At 45.0% G+C, this 20,221-nt stretch overlaps 2 protein-coding genes across 2 annotated transcripts; one reads left to right on the top strand and one right to left on the bottom strand.

Moving 5' to 3' along the window:
- Positions 1-3,561: 3,561 nt before the first annotated feature.
- LOC129587896 (ATP synthase subunit beta, mitochondrial) lies at positions 3,562-7,677 on the bottom strand. The gene is made up of 7 exons (XM_055481840.1): positions 7,439-7,677; positions 6,938-7,370; positions 6,212-6,518; positions 5,626-5,784; positions 5,108-5,230; positions 4,762-4,962; positions 3,562-4,082 (listed from the first exon to the last, which is right to left on the bottom strand). Exons 1-7 carry the CDS (start codon positions 7,521-7,523, stop codon positions 3,774-3,776), a joined length of 1,617 nt encoding a protein of 538 aa, XP_055337815.1. The 5' UTR covers positions 7,524-7,677; the 3' UTR covers positions 3,562-3,773.
- A 285-nt stretch (positions 7,678-7,962) lies between these two features.
- Positions 7,963-19,835, top strand: LOC129587895 (histone-lysine N-methyltransferase SETD2-like). The gene is made up of 12 exons (XM_055481839.1): positions 7,963-8,501; positions 9,379-9,956; positions 11,927-12,315; positions 13,091-13,265; positions 13,325-13,401; positions 13,733-13,934; positions 14,183-14,389; positions 14,932-15,177; positions 15,841-16,284; positions 16,940-17,482; positions 18,081-18,409; positions 19,228-19,835. Exons 1-12 carry the CDS (start codon positions 8,219-8,221, stop codon positions 19,808-19,810), a joined length of 4,056 nt encoding a protein of 1,351 aa, XP_055337814.1. The 5' UTR covers positions 7,963-8,218; the 3' UTR covers positions 19,811-19,835.
- The last annotated feature ends 386 nt before the right edge of the window (positions 19,836-20,221 follow it).

Here is a 20,221-nt window from a genome sequence, read left to right as displayed (position 1 = left end):
ATTTAGGCAAACTGGCTGTTATTATTTTTAGTATTTCGTAGTACTTAGGGGAAGGTGTTTCCCGCAATTGGTCGGTCACTTGGCCGAGCTGCACGAGCTCAGCAGGGTCGGGGATTGTCTGGTCGTTGGTGCTGGACGCAGTGGATTTGATATAGAACATCTGACAGCTATGACAACCCCCCAGCCAGCCCAGCAGAGTGGCGGGCTGGAAGCGCAACGGGCCGTTGTCTTCATCACGCAACGCGACATACGCTGCAACGTTGTAGCAACCCGGGTTTCCCGGATTCTCCCAGTAGAATGGCAGCGGCCACACGCTTCCCATGTGGGTCCACCGCGCTGGGGCTTTGGTGGAATCAAAGTGAATTAGGGCTTGGTCCCCGTCCATATCCTGAATGTACCCCAGGCACCACGCGCCGTCATGATTGCGGACAACGACGGTGTTCTGGTAGTTGATCTGATCGACATCCGTCAGTAACGGCCGATAACGCGACATCGCTCTCCAAGATAAATCCATTATGCGTCTATTTCATAGGCCGTTTATTTCTTTATGTACAGAGTAGATAGATTTACATGTTACAGATACTTATTACACTACACTACATTATGTACACATTCAGATGGCTGCTATGCGTAATGCGTTGATGCAGTATTGTACTGTCAGGGCGGGCTTATGATTCAGCCCTTCTGTCATTGGTTGGTTTTGGGTTTTTTCCTGTCTGGGCATTTGCATGCTTTCTCACGGCCTGCAGCACAGCTGTGCTGGCTGCAGGATCCGTTATCTTGGCAGTTGGTTTTTTGGCTCGCGCGCAAAGCGCGGTGTGTGTCAGATTTCGGCATTAAAGCCTTCAACCGGGTTTGCTTTGTTCCGCCGTCGATGGTCGGTGCGCGCCTAGCCAGCGCCACTTGACATGGTAGCAGATCACGGAGACGTTCGTGTGTTGCACAGCGGGCTTGCCCCGCTCACGGGCCACCTCTGAGTTGTGGACCAGATCGCGTGATCGCGCCCTGTGCCACCCCCGGGTACGGAGCTCACCCGCTCCTCCGGATTTCCCGTCAGTCGCCGGAGCTGTGCCGTCACTCCCGCAGAACGCGGAGGAAACTGCCTCTCCCAGAAAGGGATGGAGATGTCGCCAAGCCAGAAGTGCAGCGATGGACGGACAAACCCACAGCCACACCGTACCGATGACGGATGCCGACGGTGGACGCAACCCGGACCAGCAGGAGACCTGCGGACCCTTCACCACCACCAACAGCCATGCCAACCCCGATCCCCACGGCCGGATCGACCACCATCACCACGCCGAGAAATTTCCCCCCAACAAAACCCTGCCCGTCCTACCTGGGACAACCTTTCCCGCGGCGGAGCAGCTGATTTTCCCTACCCGGAGCAGCGTATTTTTGTGTTTGCAGGGTCATGGCCGTACCTGTGCCCCAAACCCTGCGCGATTTTCCCCAGACCGTGACCTTTTTCCAGACGGATAAAATGCGGAATCTACCGATTTCCGCATCCGACCCTGGATTCTGGCGCGACAGTGCGTTGACCCAAGCACTGGACCGCCCGTGGCCGAACCCGAGCCAAACCGACCCAGAACCATTCCTAAACCGAACCAGATCCGAGCCGACCAAACCGGGACCGAGCCGGACCAAACCTGACCGAACTGGATCCCATACCGGACCACGTGAGCCGACCGAACTGGAACCGAGCCACCCGGTAGTACAGTCTATTAGACATAGTACAGGGACCGTACCGGTCCCTGTATCCACTGTTCTTTACGGCGCATCACGCCATTTACCTGCACTTCGCAGGAGCTCAGTGTTAGACCGTACAGGGATGTCAGGGCGGGCTTATGATTCAGCCCTTCTGTCATTGGTTGGTTTTGGGTTTTTTCCTGTCTGGGCATTTGCATGCTTTCTCACGGCCTGCAGCACAGCTGTGCTGGCTGCAGGATCCGTTATCTTGGCAGTTGGTTTTTTGGCTCGCGCGCAAAGCGCGGTGTGTGTCAGATTTCGGCATTAAAGCCTTCAACCGGGTTTGCTTTGTTCCGCCGTCGATGGTCGGTGCGCGCCTAGCCAGCGCCACTTGACAGTACCATGCACTATGCCCAGTAAAGAGAATGTTTAGCTGGAATGCTGAATGAAGCAAAAGAAAAGGACACCAGAGCTGGAGACGGCGGATGCGCACGCGTCATGCGTAGACGAGACTTCACCTGCCCTATTATGTATCTGCATATGCGAATAACATAAATTGCTGCTGCCCATAAAAGACCGGATCTGTAACCCCGATGGTACGACTTACGAGTAGTACCGCAGCGCTGCATATTACTTCCTAATGCATCCGTGTGCTTTTTATGCAAAAAAATCGTATGCCAAAAGTGTTTTGAATGCGAAAAACTTTGAGCAGCAGCCAGTACTTATTTACAGTCACTGGCATTGTGCATCGTACGACGAAAATACGGTAGATGCCCTGATTCTGACGCATACTGCGCAAACAATCGCTTCTCGGTTCGAAAACGGTGCCGGCGATTTATGCGCATTGTTTGCTGATTTTATTACTTAATTTTTCAAAATATATCCGCATGCATGGTCCTGTACTTCATGGTGACCTTTCTCAGACAACCGTACGCATACCCAAAAAGCGTGACCTTTCGGCTGTATATCATAACAAAACGTTCTACATGTGGCTTTCTGCGGTGGGCTGTATACACAACACGCGTGACCTTTCGCGAAAGATGGCATATTTGCACAATACGTGACCTTTGTGGCAAGTGCGAAATAGAGAAATCTGTCTAACCGTTACTTACGGACAAATTTTTCACAGATTAATTTATCTGTAAAACTGTTATTGAAGTTGTTTAATTCAACACTGCATGTAGTTATTTATTCCTTTACTTATTTATAATTCTTTCGACAAGAAAATTGCAAAAAATGTACAGCCAACGATCAACGGCAAATCGTATTTGTGTCTATGAACACTTTTGTGCAAACACTTTTTGTTCGAGTATAAACTGACAAAATACATATATTTCGGTGCACAAAAACCATAGATTTACTATATTAGAATAATTAGATGTCACATTTATACGAATTATTTATTTACATTGTCTGGGAGTTTGTTTCAATACAGAACGAAGACTTACAGATCTACTCGTATCTGTACTTGCAAGTTGCAGGTATTAGAGCCGTATCCGTTCAGAGTCTATTGCAACGTAGAAAAAATTCCAAAAATAATAATGCGTGTTTTAACGAAGTACTGTAGTTATTCAATTTTCCTTCAGTTTTCTAAATTTTTCTTATCTTGCTTTTTTGCCGAATAAAACATCAAGTATCTGTCCAATAAAAAATCTAGTGTCTGTTTAGAAAAAAATCCCGAAAACAATAACGAGCTTAACAAAGTCGTTATTCATAAGGAACTTTCTAAATTCTCAATTCTTATTAATTTTTTCTGTCGAATAAAATATCTGCATAAAAAACATTTTCATGTCGAATATAATAACATTTTTATGTCGAATAAAATGTCTTTTTAGAAAAAATCGCCAAAACAATAATAAATTCTTGACAAAGTCGTTATTCATTTTTTACTGAATTTTCCAACGTGAAACATTAGGATCCGAAAAATGAAACCGTTATACATCAGTCGCGCAGCCAACGGGGGGAAACACAAAACTGCCAGCCAAAAACAGAAATAATCCAATCCACAAAATAAAAGCACAAACAGACGAACAACAGTATTCACTACGTACAACCATTTAAATAAAATGCAACCGTTCCTCCAATTACGCGTTCTGCGCCAGCTTCTCGGCCTTGGCAATGACCTCATTGATGTCGCCGATCATGTAGAAGGCCACCTCGGGCAGATGGTCCAGCTCGCCGTTGAGGATCATCTTGAAGCCCTTGATGGTGTCCTTCAGGGAGACGAACTTGCCGGGTGTGCCGGTGAAGACCTCGGCCACCTGGAAGGGCTGCGACAGGAAACGCTGGATCTTGCGAGCGCGCGCCACCGTCAGCTTGTCGTCCTCCGACAACTCGTCCATACCCAGGATGGCGATAATGTCCTGCAGGGATTTGTAGTCCTGCAGGATTTTCTACAACAAAAAACAAAAACAATTGTTTTAATCAATTTCCGCGGAGCAGCAAATTATTTCAGGGCTGCGGTGTCCTACAGGATTTTCTACAACACGGAGAAATTTTATTTACAATTTAATTCAATTACAATTTCATTTTTTTATTTTTCAATTACAATTTCCGCTGAGAATTTTTCCAGAAATTACGAAAGACTGGCATAGAAATTACAGTAAATTATTTCGTTATTTCTGATCAGTAATTTCCAGAATAAAATGGTTTAAAAAAATTCACTCAACTAAGGAACTGTATTAATCAGCTTTTTATGCCGCCGTATACGATTGATGATTTTTTATTTATCGATTTTATTTACTCCAATTTATTTCGAAAAGAAATTACAGAAAATATGTATTCAGTGTTCACTCAACGATCGAATCATAAAAACACTGATTTAATACGCTTTTTATGTCGTTATTTACAAGACAAGGTTTGTATTGTTTTTGATAAAGAATTATCGACAATTTTCATTAATCTGCATAAAAATCTGAACCGGGAAAAAGAGCATTACTGCACCGTCGTCACGCATGAGACTGCACTGCGAAAATCGCAAAAAAAGATGCCTTATTCTTTGCTTGACAATCAAGACCCTTTCGATAGACTGATTAATTTTATTTTATACACAAAAAAAACGGCAATGCATACCTGCACGGCGCGCGCCGTTCCGTAGTGCTCATCGCCGACGACGTTGGGGTCCATGATACGCGAGGTGGAATCGAGGGGGTCGACGGCCGGATAAATACCCAATTCAGCGATACCGCGCGACAACACCGTGGTGGCGTCCAGATGGGCGAAGGTGGTGGCCGGCGCCGGATCCGTCAAGTCGTCGGCCGGCACGTAGATCGCCTAATCATACATCACAACATCAACTATCCGATAATTATCAAAAATAAACAAAATACACCATAAATTCAGCATTAAATCGATAATAATTAACATACACCATTAACTCCGCATTAAAATCAATAATAACTAAATAATCGTGTTTTACCTGCACGGAGGTGATGGAGCCCTTCTTGGTGGTGGTGATGCGCTCCTGCATAGTACCCATGTCGGTGGCCAGGGTGGGCTGGTAGCCGACGGCCGAGGGAATACGACCCAACAGAGCGGACACCTGAAAATAAATTAATTTTTATTGAAATAAATTCCTGTTAATTTCTTTTTATTTTAAGAAAAATGCGCATCAATTATACCTAACGTCAGCACCAGTAATTTCCCTAAATGGCAGCGTATACTATCCACAAATTTATCGATCGACAGAAATTTACGTCAGCACGCAGAAGCTTTCTCATGTAATTTTCACGTAGCGTTTATATTAGCGAAACAGACTGGATTGATTATAATGATATATTTATCCGAGAGCCAACGTCATAATTATTTTCGATTTTCTTAAATCAATATCAATCTTGGCGAGGCTATTTTAATCCTAATAAAATATCAGGCTACACGATGATATTTAATTTGTTTTCTATGATGATAGATGGGAATTATCGAGGGTATTTTACGCACTTCGGAGCCGGCCTGGGTGAAGCGGAAAATGTTGTCGATGAAGAGCAGCACATCCTGGCCTTCCTGGTCGCGGAAGTACTCCGCCACCGATAATCCCGTCAACGCCACACGGGCACGGGCGCCCGGCGGCTCGTTCATCTGCCCGTACACCAGGGCCACCTACACAACATAACCAATCATTTTCAAATTTAAAAAAAAATTTCCGAAAAATACAGTAGAAAATTCCTATATATTCTTCGTTTATTAATCCTACTAAAATTAATACTGGCAATTATTTACAATTATTCAGTAAAAATTATTAGCCAAATGTAGCCACACATATCCAATAAAGTTATTAATCCGTGCCGGAGAACAATCGGTCACTTCCATTTTTCAGATTGCGAAAAATTAAAATACCTAATTTCGAAAAATGTAATGGAAAATTTCACGTAATTCTCCATTAATTAATTGAAATGAAATTAAATATGTAATTTTTTGAATTTTTTTCCAGACTAACCAGCCAAATATTCAACAAAAATAATATCTGCACCATTTATTTATGGTAGTGAGAATTTAGCGAAAATTCGTGATGTGCTCCCGTGTTCACCTTGGAACTGGCGTCCTTCAGACTGATCACACCGCCTTCAATCATTTCATGGTACAGATCGTTGCCCTCACGCGTGCGCTCCCCCACCCCGGCGAAGACGGAGTAGCCACCGTGCGCCTTGGCCACGTTGTTGATCAGCTCCATGATCAGTACGGTCTTGCCGACGCCGGCCCCGCCGAACAGCCCGATCTTGCCGCCCTTGGCGTACGGCGCCAGCAGATCCACCACTTTAATGCCCGTCACCAGGATCTCCGCCTGCACACTCATCTCCACGAACTCGGGAGCATCAGCGTGGATAGGCGCCAGTCTACAAATAAATTAATTGCAAGGATGAAGAACAAGACGACCAAGGAAAATTAGAAAAATTAATTCAGCAGAACAATTTGTATCGATACGACTATGACCGATGGTTTCCCTGTACTGCGATTCACAGTGTGTGCCAGAACAGCGGTGTCATCATTTACGCTATGTTAAAAAAGTATATCGTCCATAAAAAACATATATTTTAGCAAGAAAACAATGTAGCTTTAGAAAAATAATGGTTCTTGCAAGAACGAAAAATAAGAGAGAAAAGGAAAAGTTTCAGCCAACAATCGAGCAAAAAACGTTTTAAATACGACCATGGCCGTTATGTTCTCTGTACGGCAAAGTGAATCGTAAGGCAGAACAGTATAATCACGGGTTGCGCTGCATAACAATTTGAAAATTATTTAAATTTGTGTTTACTGTTTGGTTTGGATGGGGCCGCGCTCGTCGATGGGCTCGCCGATGACGTTCATAATGCGGCCCAGTGTCTGCGGTCCCACGGGGATGCGGATGGGATAGCCCGTATCGGCGACATCCTGTCCGCGGATCAATCCCTCCGTACCGTCCATGGCGATGGTGCGCACGGTGTTCTCGCCCAGATGCTGCGCCACCTCCAGGACCAGCCGCGGGGAGCGGTTCTTCACTTCCAGGGCGTTGAGGATGGGCGGCAGATCCGTGTCGAACTGCACATCCACCACGGCACCGATGACGGCCACAATACGGCCATCCGCCACGGCGCGGCCCTCACGACCCGTCGCGGGTCCGCCGCGCTGCGGGGCGCCCTGCTGCGGTCCGGGGCCCTTTTGCGGGGGCTGCTGGGGCTGGGGACGACCGCTCTGGAAGCGTTGTTGCACTGGAGAAAACAGAAGGTTAGATCGCCATGCAGACACGGGAATGCAGGGAAGCAAAACAGGGACGTACCAGCGGGAAGGGCGAAGGTGGGCTGTTGCGCCTGCGCGGCGCCCCGGATGACCGTCGTCGATAATCTCTGCAGAGATCGCAGCATGGTTGGCTAGAAATTATATCGAAAAATTCTGGAATAGGTAGAGGAGACAGTGGAGATGAAAAGGAAATTCGTTTGCAACCGTTCTTTCAGCAGACTGTGATTTTCTCCCTGCTTTTGCGATGGGCTGCACTGGTACCGCGTGGAGAAATCAGGCAAGCAGCTCGCCCTACGAAGGCTACGATACACACAGCATGGGCACAGTGGATACGCAGCACCAACTGTGCGGAATGGCGTGCCGCGCCGAACTGTAAACGTGTGCAATTCTATCGTAACGCTGATCGATTAAAACCGGCTTATTCAACAGTTACCAGAGTTAAGGCAACCCCCGTGTGATGCTACGCCGCACGTCATATGGCATCGCGCCATGTGCGCGCTTGCGTAGATCGTACGTGTCCGTGCACGCCATGCGCGCAGCCCATATCGAGCAACATTTCTGAAATTTCGTCCCGTGTGTGTGTGCGTGTGTGTTGTGTTGCTGAACAAAACTCCACACTGATCGATTTCAAAACCCAGTTTCTCTTAAATTTCCGTGTGGTTATCTTGTTTACCTCAGAAAAATGGGATACCTCTCCAAGTTATGCGAAATTCTCCTGGACTATACCTGATCAACATGTTCGAACACGTTTGAATCTGTACCTGTGTAATTATCTTGATCTGATCATTTCCCTGTACACGCGCACATTGTCATTGGCAAAATGAGTGGGGACCAGCAGCAGGAACCCGCGGGGTATTTCACCCACTACAATTCCTCCACCGGCCAGGAAGTGGAGATATCGCGGCTGCGCATCAACGGCTGTGTGCCCGTCATCACGACGACGGCGTATGTCAACGGAGGGACGGAGCCCGGGAGTGGCGGAGGCGGCCCGAACGGGCCCAATTCCACGGGCACCACCGTGTCGGAGACGAAGAAGATGGGCAAATTCAAGTTCCTCACCATTAAGGATGTCAATGAGGGCAATTCAGAGAATGTCAATTCAGGTAGGATACGGGGGGATGGCGTGGGGAAGAGGATAGGGAAGAGTTTTTTAGATTTTTTTGTGTGGATTGTCACTGTCTGGCAACAGGGAACTTGTGCGTGATTTTAAACGGGTCGTTTTACTTTTGCGGGGATTAAATACTTTGAATTCCTTATGGCGATGGAAACCTATTCATTTCACTTCCGTTTATCGTTTTCAACGTTTTTAAATGTCTTTTACCGAGTTTGCAAAATCAAAACCGTGAATTTTTATTCATAGGATTTTTTTACTGGCGTTTTTTGACGCATTGCGTTTTTTTAATTTTAATTTTTACAAAGAGGATTTATGTTGAAATAACTGGTGTGTTTTCCAGTCAGGATGAGCACCGATCCTGAACTAAAGAATCGCGAATGAATCGTGAAAGTTTGTTGTTTTCGTTTTTAACTTTATGTTGTAATTATTAGTTGCACTAGTCATCAATAATTAATTTTAAGATAAGTTGGTTTTGTGTTTGTTCTGCCATTGTTACACTTTATTGTTTAAATCAAAAACACAATTAACAAATTATTAAAAAAGACACGCAAAACTACAACAACAGAACCCGTTTTTACTACAGAATAAGTTTTATTCTTGTTTTATATATATTTTAAATGCTTTTTCATAACATAGCGCATACGGATTTGTTTTGTATTTATTAGAGTAATATTCTTAAAATTTTGTCATCGTCTGTTAAAGTTTTACTTTATCAATTTCCCACCTAAAACTATTTGAAGAGCATTTAAAGATTTAAACATTGTAATGACATTTGAACATTTTATTTTGAAATGATTCGTATTTAGTGATTTCTAGATTAATAATGTTGCTAGAAACAGACGCAGTATGTTACGATTGTTGTGCAGATCCCAACGAGCCGCACAGCCAGCGCTCCAGCTCCAACGAGCGCTCCTCGGCCTCCCCGCCGCGCAAGCCCTCCTTCTCCTCCTTCATCAACCTCCCGCCGCCGCCGCCGCCCGTCATGCGGCACTCCCCAGCCCCCGAGAACAGCTTCGGCATCCCGGGGCCCCTCCTCCTGGACAGCGGCGGCCAACCGGCCCCGCCCCGTCGCCTAACGGAGGAAGACTACATCCAGAAGCGCGTGGAGGACCTGCTGAAGATGACCAGCTCCACGGAGGTGGAGGAGGCGCCCGTGGAGGACGAGGAGGAGGATGATGATGAATTTGAGCAGCGGCTGGAGCAGATTATGGCCGAGGATGTCATGATACGGAAAAAGGGGGGACGGGGACGGAAGAAGGGCAGTCGTGGACCGGTGGCGCGCAAACGGGCGTCCTCCGTGCGCAAAGGGTCGGTGAAGAAGGAGGAGGTGCCGGTTGTGGTGGTGGTGGCGCCCCCGCCGCCGCCTGCGGTGGAAGTCAACGGGCAAATGGGCGTGGTGGAGGCGCCGGCCGCCCCGGTGCCCAAAAAGCGCGGACGGAAACCGGTGAGTGTGGTGTTTGCAGCTTTTTATCTTATCTACCTGATTAAGCGCTTTTCTTCGGTCTTTTGATAATTTCCTGGTAATAATGGTGTGATAAGGGATTTGATAATGTCCTGGCTGCTGATGAATTCACGTGTTTTTTGTAGAAAATTGCGGCATGAATTTTGATAATTATTTTGTGAATATTTCTGTTTGTTTATGAATGTAAACAGCACTGTTTTTCGCCACCGCGGCACTGGTTTTGGCATTTTTTTCTTAAGTTTGCAATTTTTCCAAGTGATGATGAATTTACTGTAATCCAAATGTTCTGAAAACCTGTGAGCGTCTGGTTTTGGTAATTTTTTCAGTTTTTATTTTTTTTTATTATAAATTTTGGTCAGGCTTTTTCCAAACTCGTGAGGCGTTATTTTTGATATTTTTTGTAGTAATACAGTAGTTTACTGTAATGCTTGTAGCGTGTGATTTTACGGTTAATTGCAGGAAAATTTTCATTCAATTTTTTTCCCACCAGTTTATTATTTTTAAAGTTTCCTATAACTAATGAATTTTATTTTTTGGAAATCATCTTGGTCAGTATGTCAGCGCACAGTCGCTCCGTTTCTTGAACAAATTCGAAATAGGTTGTGGGATGATAGCACTGTAGAAAGAGGCTGGTTCTATTTCGTTCGTGAGATCGGTAGGCGATGCTGATCCCACCGGATCCAGGTTCTCCTGTTTCTCATTTTAATCATCTACGCGCTGCAGCGTAAGGTGACATTCAGACGCCTTGGGAAAATCAGACAGCATTGATAGACGCTCCGTTAGCTGCTCCTGTGAATACACAACACGGAGTTATTAATGGGGTTAATTTAGAATAACACGCAGGCACTGAGATTCCTCTCTGTGCTGCATGTGATGAAAATACAGCCCTCGTACAGTGTACGCGCAGCGATGTTTTCATACCTTATCGATCGCGACGGAGTATGGGGGCTTTTTCTCAACTGTTTGTGCAGCACACTGCTGACAGCTTCCGTCCTCTCGACTGTACATTCCACTGCCCGAGAGGAAAACCGGTCGATGCACTAAGCGTATTGATTTGCCTGTGCGTGGCGGCGATGGCTGGCTGCTGCGCGATTAACTGCGGGGGAAGTTTGGGGCTAGTCATGCGGGATGTCTTACCTTTTCACCGGGAGAATTAATGTGCACTGGAGAGGAGGGGATGTGTCATCGCCATATGGCTGAAAAGCGGGGATGATCAGTGTGATTGAGGAGGGTCGGAAACGGGATTTTTTCTAAAATAGGCCGTATTTAAATGTAGTATGGCGCTGGCCGGGAAAAACTGTGGTTGAAGCTGAAAATTTGCGTAATAATGGCTTTAAAAAATTGAATATACCTGAAATAAAAATAAATAAATAGAAAAATATATCGGCAGTCGGAAACGAGGGAACATAACAATAAATCAGCGCTGTAGGAATTTTTTGGTTGTCTTTCTGGATTAATTGATTGTTAAGTGGAAAAGTGGTATACCGTGATACGTATTGAAATGTAAAGCAATCGTAGTAGAGTGGCTAAGGAAATCGTTGCACCAGGAATTAGCTGCTAGTTATGCTGTAACGTTGGTGTGTGTCATGATTTAAATCAACATAGAAATTGTTTTTAAAAAAATCTTTTTTTCTGGAACAATTTTTGAATCTGAATTCCGTCACCGAGAAGCCCAGAACCGATTAATTTAAGCCAGGAATGCTGTATGAATTAGTAGTAATTAAACGGATAAAATGAATTTTTATTCATAGGTTTTCAACAAAAAAAATCGAATTAATTGTGGATTATGATTTCGATCGAGGTTTCGGCGGTTCTCAAAACTTGTCGATGAATTTATAAAGTGTTATGAACTTGTTGAGAAATGCATTGCGTTAACATGTATGGGAAAATTAATATTTTATTCGTGAATGGGGAAGTGTTAATAGTTATTTAAATTTTGTTTATTTACGCAGAAAGCGAAGAGTGTGACGACGAGCAGTACGGACTCCCCGGTGAGCAGTGTGGCGACCGTGGCGGGCCGCAGCACCACCACGACGACGACGGAGGTGGGCGTGACGCCGGCCAGTGAGGACACGGTGTCGCACACCTCGGAGGTGGAATCCCGCGACGCCGACGAGCCGGGCGACGCACACGGCCCGCGCAAACTCAAGTCGCGCTGGGCCGAGCTGGTCTGCGCCGATCCGGTCGCTACGCAGGTCAGAGTGGAACTCCTGTCCGCCGCCGACACCCGCACACCGCCCGCGTCCGCCAAAACCGCCAAGGCTCAGGATTACGCCGCGCCCGGCGAAACGCCGCCGCCCTATGAGTTTATTTCCGACTGCATTCGCCTGTCGCGGCATGAGTAGGTTTTGGGGGAATTATTCTTGTAATTTGTGCAATTTATTGCTAAGTGAAACGAGCTGACGATTAGGTTTTGATTTATTACGATTTAGAGCAGATTTTAATTTTTTGTATTGTTTTTTCTTAACCGATTCTAAGTGGATTATTATTTATTTTTTTGACTTAGAGTTTTATTTTGGTTTTCAGTTTTAAATCGTCAAAAATTTGATGGATAGTAGATTTCGATTTATGTGAATTGTTTTATTTAACTGATTTTAATTTCTTTATCTGTTATTAATTTGTTCTTAAAATCGTTAAAATGTGTTATTTTTCAATTTATTGCTGTTTTTACCAGAGCTGTTTGGAGTAGAAATGGTCCGGAATTTAAAGTAATGAGTTTTACATGTTCGAAATTTAAGTTTTTTAAAAAGATTATGCTGTTGTCTACGAAAGGTTGTTTAATATTAGCATGTGAACGTGAAACCAGAATTGTAATCGAGGACACTTGGGTTAAAAGCCATAACACTACGATCCATTCCTTTGGCAGGTCATTTGCGTTAAATTGAAGGTTTTAAATCAAAAAGAATTTGACCAAATGTGCTGTGGGTTTGTTATGGTGAGATACGAATTTATACTTCGTAATAGAAGCTGGTTATCGAGAGAAAATTCTTTATTTGCCCTTTGCCGATTGCGGCGATTTATTTGATGGAGAATACTGTTTCAAACTGAGCGCAGATTTGTATTTCAGTTTTCCTCTTTTTTTTTTTAAAAATAATAGTCTTGGTGTGTTTGTGAAGGTTCCGCGAGGATCGGGAAGCGCGGAAGATGCGCTGCGAGTGCGTGTACACGGAGGAGGACCGGCAGGCGGGGGCGCGCGGCTGCCTGGAGCACTGCCTCAACCGCATGCTGTACATTGAGTGCGGGCCCAAATGCCCCGCCAAGGACCACTGCGCCAATAAACGCTTCCAACGGGTACGACGCGCATTGCACTGGTTGTTCGCTGATGCTTGAAATTTCTCTGTCTCCCACAGAGGGAGTACGTCAAATTGAAAGTATTCAAAACCGAGATGAAGGGATGGGGCATCCGCACCGAGACCAAACTTGCCGCGTACGTACCTATTTTTTTCCTTTAATATGACTTAATTTGTGTAATTTAATTCATCTGAAAATTTATTTTCAATTTAATTTTTCTGTATTGAATTTTTCGTGTATTTCTTTCCGATGGTGACGAATTTATTCGATCAGTTTGGTTTGAGTTATTTAATTAATTTGTTATTCATTTTGTCCTTTTTCAGAATATCGCAGTTTATTTATAATAAATAAAGTTTTCGTGCATTGATTTGGTTTTGATCTGTTTTTAAAACACAGGGAAAATACTGGGAATGGTATGAATTTTATTGTTGGTGTTTGACGCGATTTGATATGTCTGGTTTGTGTAGGAATCAGTTTATTTGTGAGTATGTGGGGGAGATTCTGGATGAGCGTCAGTTCAAGAAGCGGCAGAAGGAGTACCACAAGGAGAACATCCAGCACCACTACTTCATGGCGCTGAACAACGAGGAGGTCATCGACGCCACGAAGAAGGGCAACTTCACGCGCTTCACCAACCACAGCTGCGATCCCAACAGCGAGACGCAGAAGGTACGTCACCACGCCTTTAACCGTGGCACCAGTCAGTCAAATTGCTCGTCTCCTTTTATCAGTTGTATGGAATTTTCAATGGGCATTTTCGTCGCTGTTTCTTGGGTAGCATTAGTAATTGTTCTTATTCTCAGTATTTGTTTTTTTTTTTAATCTGACAACTGAAAACTTATACAAAAAACAGCTATTAATTAGAAAAATGAATGGGCAGTTGGAAAAAATAGATTGATGGTGGTTTGGTTGCGCAGTGGACGGTGAACGGGCAGCTGCGCATCGGGTTCTTCACGCTGCGCGCGGTGAGCGCCGGGGAGGAGATTACCTTTGATTACCAGTTTGAGCGCTACGGGAAGAAGGCGCAGCGCTGCTACTGCGGCAGTCCGTTGTGCCGCGGGTTTATTGGATCTGTCGGGGAGGAGAAGCGGAAGATGGCTAAAGGAGAGATTAGCGATCGCAAGGTTAGCTGCCTACACGTTGTACGACAAAATTTATTAATTTATTCAAAGGCATTTAAATTAGAATTTAATTTAGAAGGGGTTTTGAATTTTTTTATCTATTTTAAATGAAATTAATTGACACCGCACATGTTGAAATTTGTTAATAATTGGGTGGATGTAATTTTCTCTTGTTTTTAAATGCAAATAATTTGGCACCGAGCATGTTGAAATTTATTAAATAATGGAGTGGCTGTAATTATTTTATATATTTCTGTATGCAGTGATTTGGCAGCGAACACGTTGAACTGACTAATAATTGACTGAATTTAATTTTTTTAAATTTTAAGAGAAGTTTATGCGCTGCATGTTTATCGTGGTGAAAATTGATTTATTGACTGGACTTAATTTCCCTGGACTAGACTTAATTTTCCTTAATTTTATCGGTGATTAATGCGCCGTATTTTCAGCAGGTTGAAAATTAAAAAAAAAAACTCGAGTGCATTTGGAATGTGTATATTTTAATTCGTCATTAATTGAGGGTTGACGGAGTGTGGACCTTGTAGATGGTGTCGGAGATTGACCGCTTCGTGCAGGCGGGCTCCATCCGTAATTCCGAGCAGGCGCTGAAGCTGGCGCGGCTGTTGCTGCGCGTGGAGGAAGACACGGACCGCGCCATTCTGCTGCGCGTCATCCAGAACTCGGAGAAGAATCCCGATGCGCTCAAGGCCTTCCTGCGCTGCCAGGGCCTCACCATCCTGGCCGACGCCATGTACTCCTGCCGCCACTCGCCCGCCGATGTCAAACAAGAGGTACCTATCAACCGTACGGTTTTTATGTCTAATACGATTTTAATATTGGTATTTCATATTTTAAAATGACATTTACAACATGTTTTACAGTACAGTTGTTTCTTGCTTGTCAAATAACGTATTGCTGCAGATTGCTCTGCCAGTTTTAATTAATTTTAACCGAGGATTTTGGATTCTTTTTTGGCCATGTTTCCCTCAGTATCATAAAAAGTTCAGAATAATATACCATATAATATGTTTTGTTGAAAAATTTATTATTTTGTTATTATTGCTCCGTTTTCTGTAATAATTTTCCTGTGTGTGGCAGAGTGTTTGCTAAATCTGGAAAAAAATCATGAGCAATTTACAATAGTTTTGAATAGTAGTATAGTTTTGTAGTTTGAATAGTAGTATAGTAGTTTAGTTTTGTAGTTTTGTATAGTTTCTGTTTTGAATGGTTATCTTGAACAAAATTGAGAATTTTCTCACAGTCATACCATGGCAGCGGAGTAACATGGAGTGTCACATGCCCATACACTACGATTTCTTTCTAGTGCCTGTGATTGCTGTTGTCTTCTGTGGTGCTTTGATTTCGATCCGTTGGCGAAATTAGTCTACGCTCCACCACAACACGTTTAAAATGATTTTATTGTGGTTGCTAATTGATTTTCCGATGCGCTGCAGATCCTGCAGACCCTGTCCATCCTACCCATCGTAACGAAGAACGGCCTGATCGACTCGAAGATCTGGGAGACGCTGGAGCGGTGGGCCGGGCGGGATGTCAGCGTGCCCAAGGACCCGGCGGCGGCCTCCATGGTGCAGGCGCTCAGTAAGGAGCTGCCGGCACGCGAGGCGCCCCCACCACCCCCCGAAACGCCGGCCACGCCCGTGGTCAAGAGCGAGAAGGAGCCGGTGCTGGTGCAGCAGCGTCCCTCGGTCATCGTCGACAACGTGGACAAGGGCAAGGAGAACGTGGAGGCCGGGAAGGTGGCCGTGAAGGAGGAGGAGAATGACGAGGAGGAAGCGGTGCCGGCGACGGTTAGGCCGGGGAGTAAGAGCAGCCCGGAGGAGGATGAGATGGTGAAGAAAGCTGCCGGGCAGCTGCTGGATAAATGGGAGACGCTCAAGGTAAAATTGACTTATAGTTTTTTAATGCAGTGTTTTGAATTTGATTTACGCTTTATTTTTGTATTTTCCTCACATTTTTCTGATTTAAAGGCGAAATTCAACTTAATTTAATGCCGATTTTGCGAGCTTAATGACAAAATTCAACACAGTTTACTGGGGATTTTTCTAATTTATTAACAAAATTTAACGTGATTTTATGACGAAATTTATTGTAACTTATTGATGAAATATTTTAAAATTATTGTGTGTTCATTTGTATTAATTTGAGTTAGAATTTGTTTTTATACCTGTTTATTATCATTGACAAAATATTGTTTGACGCGTTTAAAATTGATCTTTACAAAAATACGAGTACAGATAGGCGGTCAATGGCAAATTAATTTTAAAACCGGCGTTGATTCGTATTTTGCTGCTTATTTTGTTTACGGTACTGTTTTTATTTAATTACTTTTGTTTAATATTTTTTGATTTTCTTGGCGATATTATTACCTCCTGGGAATATGTGTCCAATAACAAAATAATTATAAACCCGACGTAATTCGCTTTACAAATGCGCTGGAATTGTAAAACCGGCGCTAAAAAAACATATTTTGCTGCTGTTTTATTTACGCTGCGATTTTTTCTGCTTGGTCTTCATGTATAACTGGTTGTGCAGATGCTGTACAAAATCCCCAAGAAGATCCTGACCCCGGAGGAGCAAGCGGCGGCCAGCGCCGCCGAGGCCGCCAAGAAACAGCCACCCCCGCCCCTCCGCCCGCCCCCCGTCAACGGCTCCACCATCCCCACCTTATCCGGATGGGGCCGGGTGCGGCAGCGCTCCCCCTCGCCCCCCGCCTTCACCGCCGCCAACAAACGCCCCAAATTCTTCCCCAACAACCTGACACCCTTCCGCCGCTTCGACGCCCCCTACGAGCGGGATCCGCGCGCCGCCTTCATGGAGCGCCGCTTCCCCTTCCCGGTGCCGGCGGATATCGAGCGGCGCCGGCAGTTTATGGGGCACGCCGCGGCGATGTTGCCCTTTGGGGGCCTGCCGTTCCTGGAGGCCGCCGCCGCCTGGGCGGACGGCCGGGGGATGATGGTGGAGCCGCCCCCCGTGGTGGTGGACGCCGCGGCGCTGGCGCGAGCGAAAGCGGAGGAGGAGGCCAAGAAGGTGGCGCTGCAGCAGCAGATCGGCATGGATCTGTCCATGCGCTTGCAGGTATGCAGCTGAGCCGCGCCAGAAAAATTCACTATAAAACTCGCTATATTATTATTACCTTAACGTGATTATTTTGGGAATTTTTTCGCCAGATTTTACACACTTTTCGCTTGTGAATTTGGAGTTTGTCGGCTTGTTTATCAGGCAGGCCTTCTTATTTTAATTGGTAGAGATTTATAAAGCGTTGTTAGTATTTTCAGAAATTTTCTAGCTATATTATTTATTTACAGCATTTTTATTTATATTTTATTTCGAAACAAAATTGTAAGTTAAATTGATACGAATTTATTTTATTCCAGTTGTTTTATTAGTTTGTGTAAAGTGATGTTTCCAGAAAATCATAGAGCAGTGGCAATTTAATTTGTCAACATTTTACTTAATATTAGATGTTTTTATTGCTTTATGCCCGCATGGTCCGGGAACGGGTTAATACTGTATGGTGAATTTTTTACTGCATTTTTTGGAATTAAATCATTATAGTTTTCTAATTTAGGGAGAATTTTTACCGTTTATTTCATCGAATTTGCCAGTAATTTTAATTATTTATTGTGTGATTAACGGTTGTTTCTCCGTATTATGAAAACTGCGTTGTTGGCAGAATGCGCTGGTGCCGAGTAAGCAGGCGGTGAATCTGTGCCTGTCGGACCAGAGCGTGCACGACATCCGCCAGTTCAAACCGACGCCGGAGCAGGCGGAGGCCATCGTCAGCAGTCTGCCGGCGGTGGGCTCGGAGTCGTGGCAGGAGAAGGCCGGCGAGATCGCCGCGTGCATGCAGATGGAGCTAGTGCCCCAGGAGGCCCCGCCCCTCAAGCTGGTCACCGGCTGGACCGCCAACTTCGATCTCACCCAGATGACGCACCTCCCCAAGGACTGGGCGCCCGCCTACGACCGGATTGGGCGGCTGTACTTCTACAACACCATCACCGGGTAAGAAGGAGAAATTTATCGAGTTATTGTGGTATTTTTCTGTTAAATGAAATTCCACGAGAACGTGGTCTGTTTAGTTTTGTAAAATTCTTTTATTATGAATTTTGTGCGGTTTTCTTTTGTTAAAAATTTCACCAGAACACGGACTTTTATTTTTTATTTATTTTCTTACGAGTTTTTGGTCGTGTTTCTGTTCAATTTTTCACCAGAATATTTCCCTCAATTTTTTTAATTATTTTTATTATGAATTTTGTGTGATGTTTTTGTAATTGTTGGAAATTGCACTGGAATATTTTCTTGATTTTTTGATTATTTTCGTACGATGTTTTGTGATTTATATCGTGTCGCCCGGAGCGTAAGGAAATTGCTCGTAATTCAAGCAGAACGGAACAATAATAACGTCTCGGTGTATTACGCACGTGTAAATTATGACTTCCTTATGACGTGAGCTTCCTTTATCGCGCAACACTTCCTGGACAGCAATACGCCGGCGGTAATTCCTGCTCTAATTGCTGGCATCAGTGACTTTTTTCAGTGTATTACATGTGCTGCTGAATGCTTACTGTAGAAAACTTTCCTGATAATTTAATACATTTTTTATTTTTAATGTGACAATTTTTAGTACTCGTATGGAGAATTTTTTTAACCGTTTCTACGAAGAAAATATAGATGATTTTAAACTGTCATTGACGCGAAGAGGACATCCCATCCATCTGGAGAAAATTAGGAAGAACGTAAAAAGGAAATAAAAATAGGAAAATACATTCGAAAATTAGAAGAAAAAAATTCGAAAATTAATTAATAAATGGGCTGTGTAGGGTGTCACGGTGGGAATTCCCCGTGGAGAACCTAACCTACTCCTCCAGCCTCCACCAGATCCACACCCTAACCCTGCCCGCCGACCTGCGCGACTTCACCTTCCTCCCGGAGGCGGCCGTCGATCTCAACGCCTGGACGCGCAGCATCGAGGCCGCCGAGCGCGCCGCCGCCGCCGCCGGGCCCGCCCCCCTGGCCCCGCCCCCGCCCCTCACCGCCAGCCTCCCCCCGGACCTGCTGGGCACGCGGCGGCACGCTCGCGCCACGGCCAAGAAGCGCAAAATCGATTTCCAGAACGACGTCTGCCAGTTTATCTTACTTGTATTAAATCACTACCGGGCGCCCCAATGCACCCAGGGCCGCATCGAATCCAAGGAGGATTTCAAATTCCTGGCCAGGAAATTTACCCATAATGTCGTGGAGCAGGAGATGCAGCGGCACAAGTATAATCCCGAGGCGCTGCAGTTCTCGGCGAAGCATAAACCGAAAATCAAGGAGCATATTCGGAAGTATATGGCGCGGTTCGGACGGAGCTACCGCCGTGAGGGGGCGGTGCACGGGGTGGTGGCGGATGCGGTGGGTTGAGTAGAGGATGATTTTCTGTACAGGATGGGCGGGGGAGGATGGGTGGGGCTTTTGTTAGGGGGCGCCGCGGATTGGCGGAAATGGAGAGGGATTTATACGGATTTTTGTTGCCGGGTGGGTGTTTTTTTTATACTGTTGTTAGTGTTTTTTCTTCTGTTTTTTGGTTGGTTTGTGTCGAGGGTGTGATGCTGCTGTTTCTCGTTGGAAAAGTGTATTTTTTTGTTGTGTATTTCTTGTTTCTTTTCGACGTGTTCTCAAATAGGGTTACGCTGGCTTCATTTATACCGTTCAAATAAAACATTCACCGATTTATTGAAATTCTGATGGACAGTAAGTAGAGAAATCCGTTGAATTGTGGATGCAGCCACTGACCAGTGACCATACTACCGATACAGGCAAATACAGCCGTAA

Source organism: Paramacrobiotus metropolitanus, unplaced genomic scaffold (assembly GCF_019649055.1).
Source record: "Paramacrobiotus metropolitanus isolate TYO unplaced genomic scaffold, Prichtersi_v1.0 Parri_scaffold0000027, whole genome shotgun sequence".
In the NCBI taxonomy this organism is placed as follows: Eukaryota; Metazoa; Tardigrada; class Eutardigrada; order Parachela; family Macrobiotidae; genus Paramacrobiotus; species Paramacrobiotus metropolitanus.
This window is presented reverse-complemented; position numbering and strand designations above follow the sequence as displayed.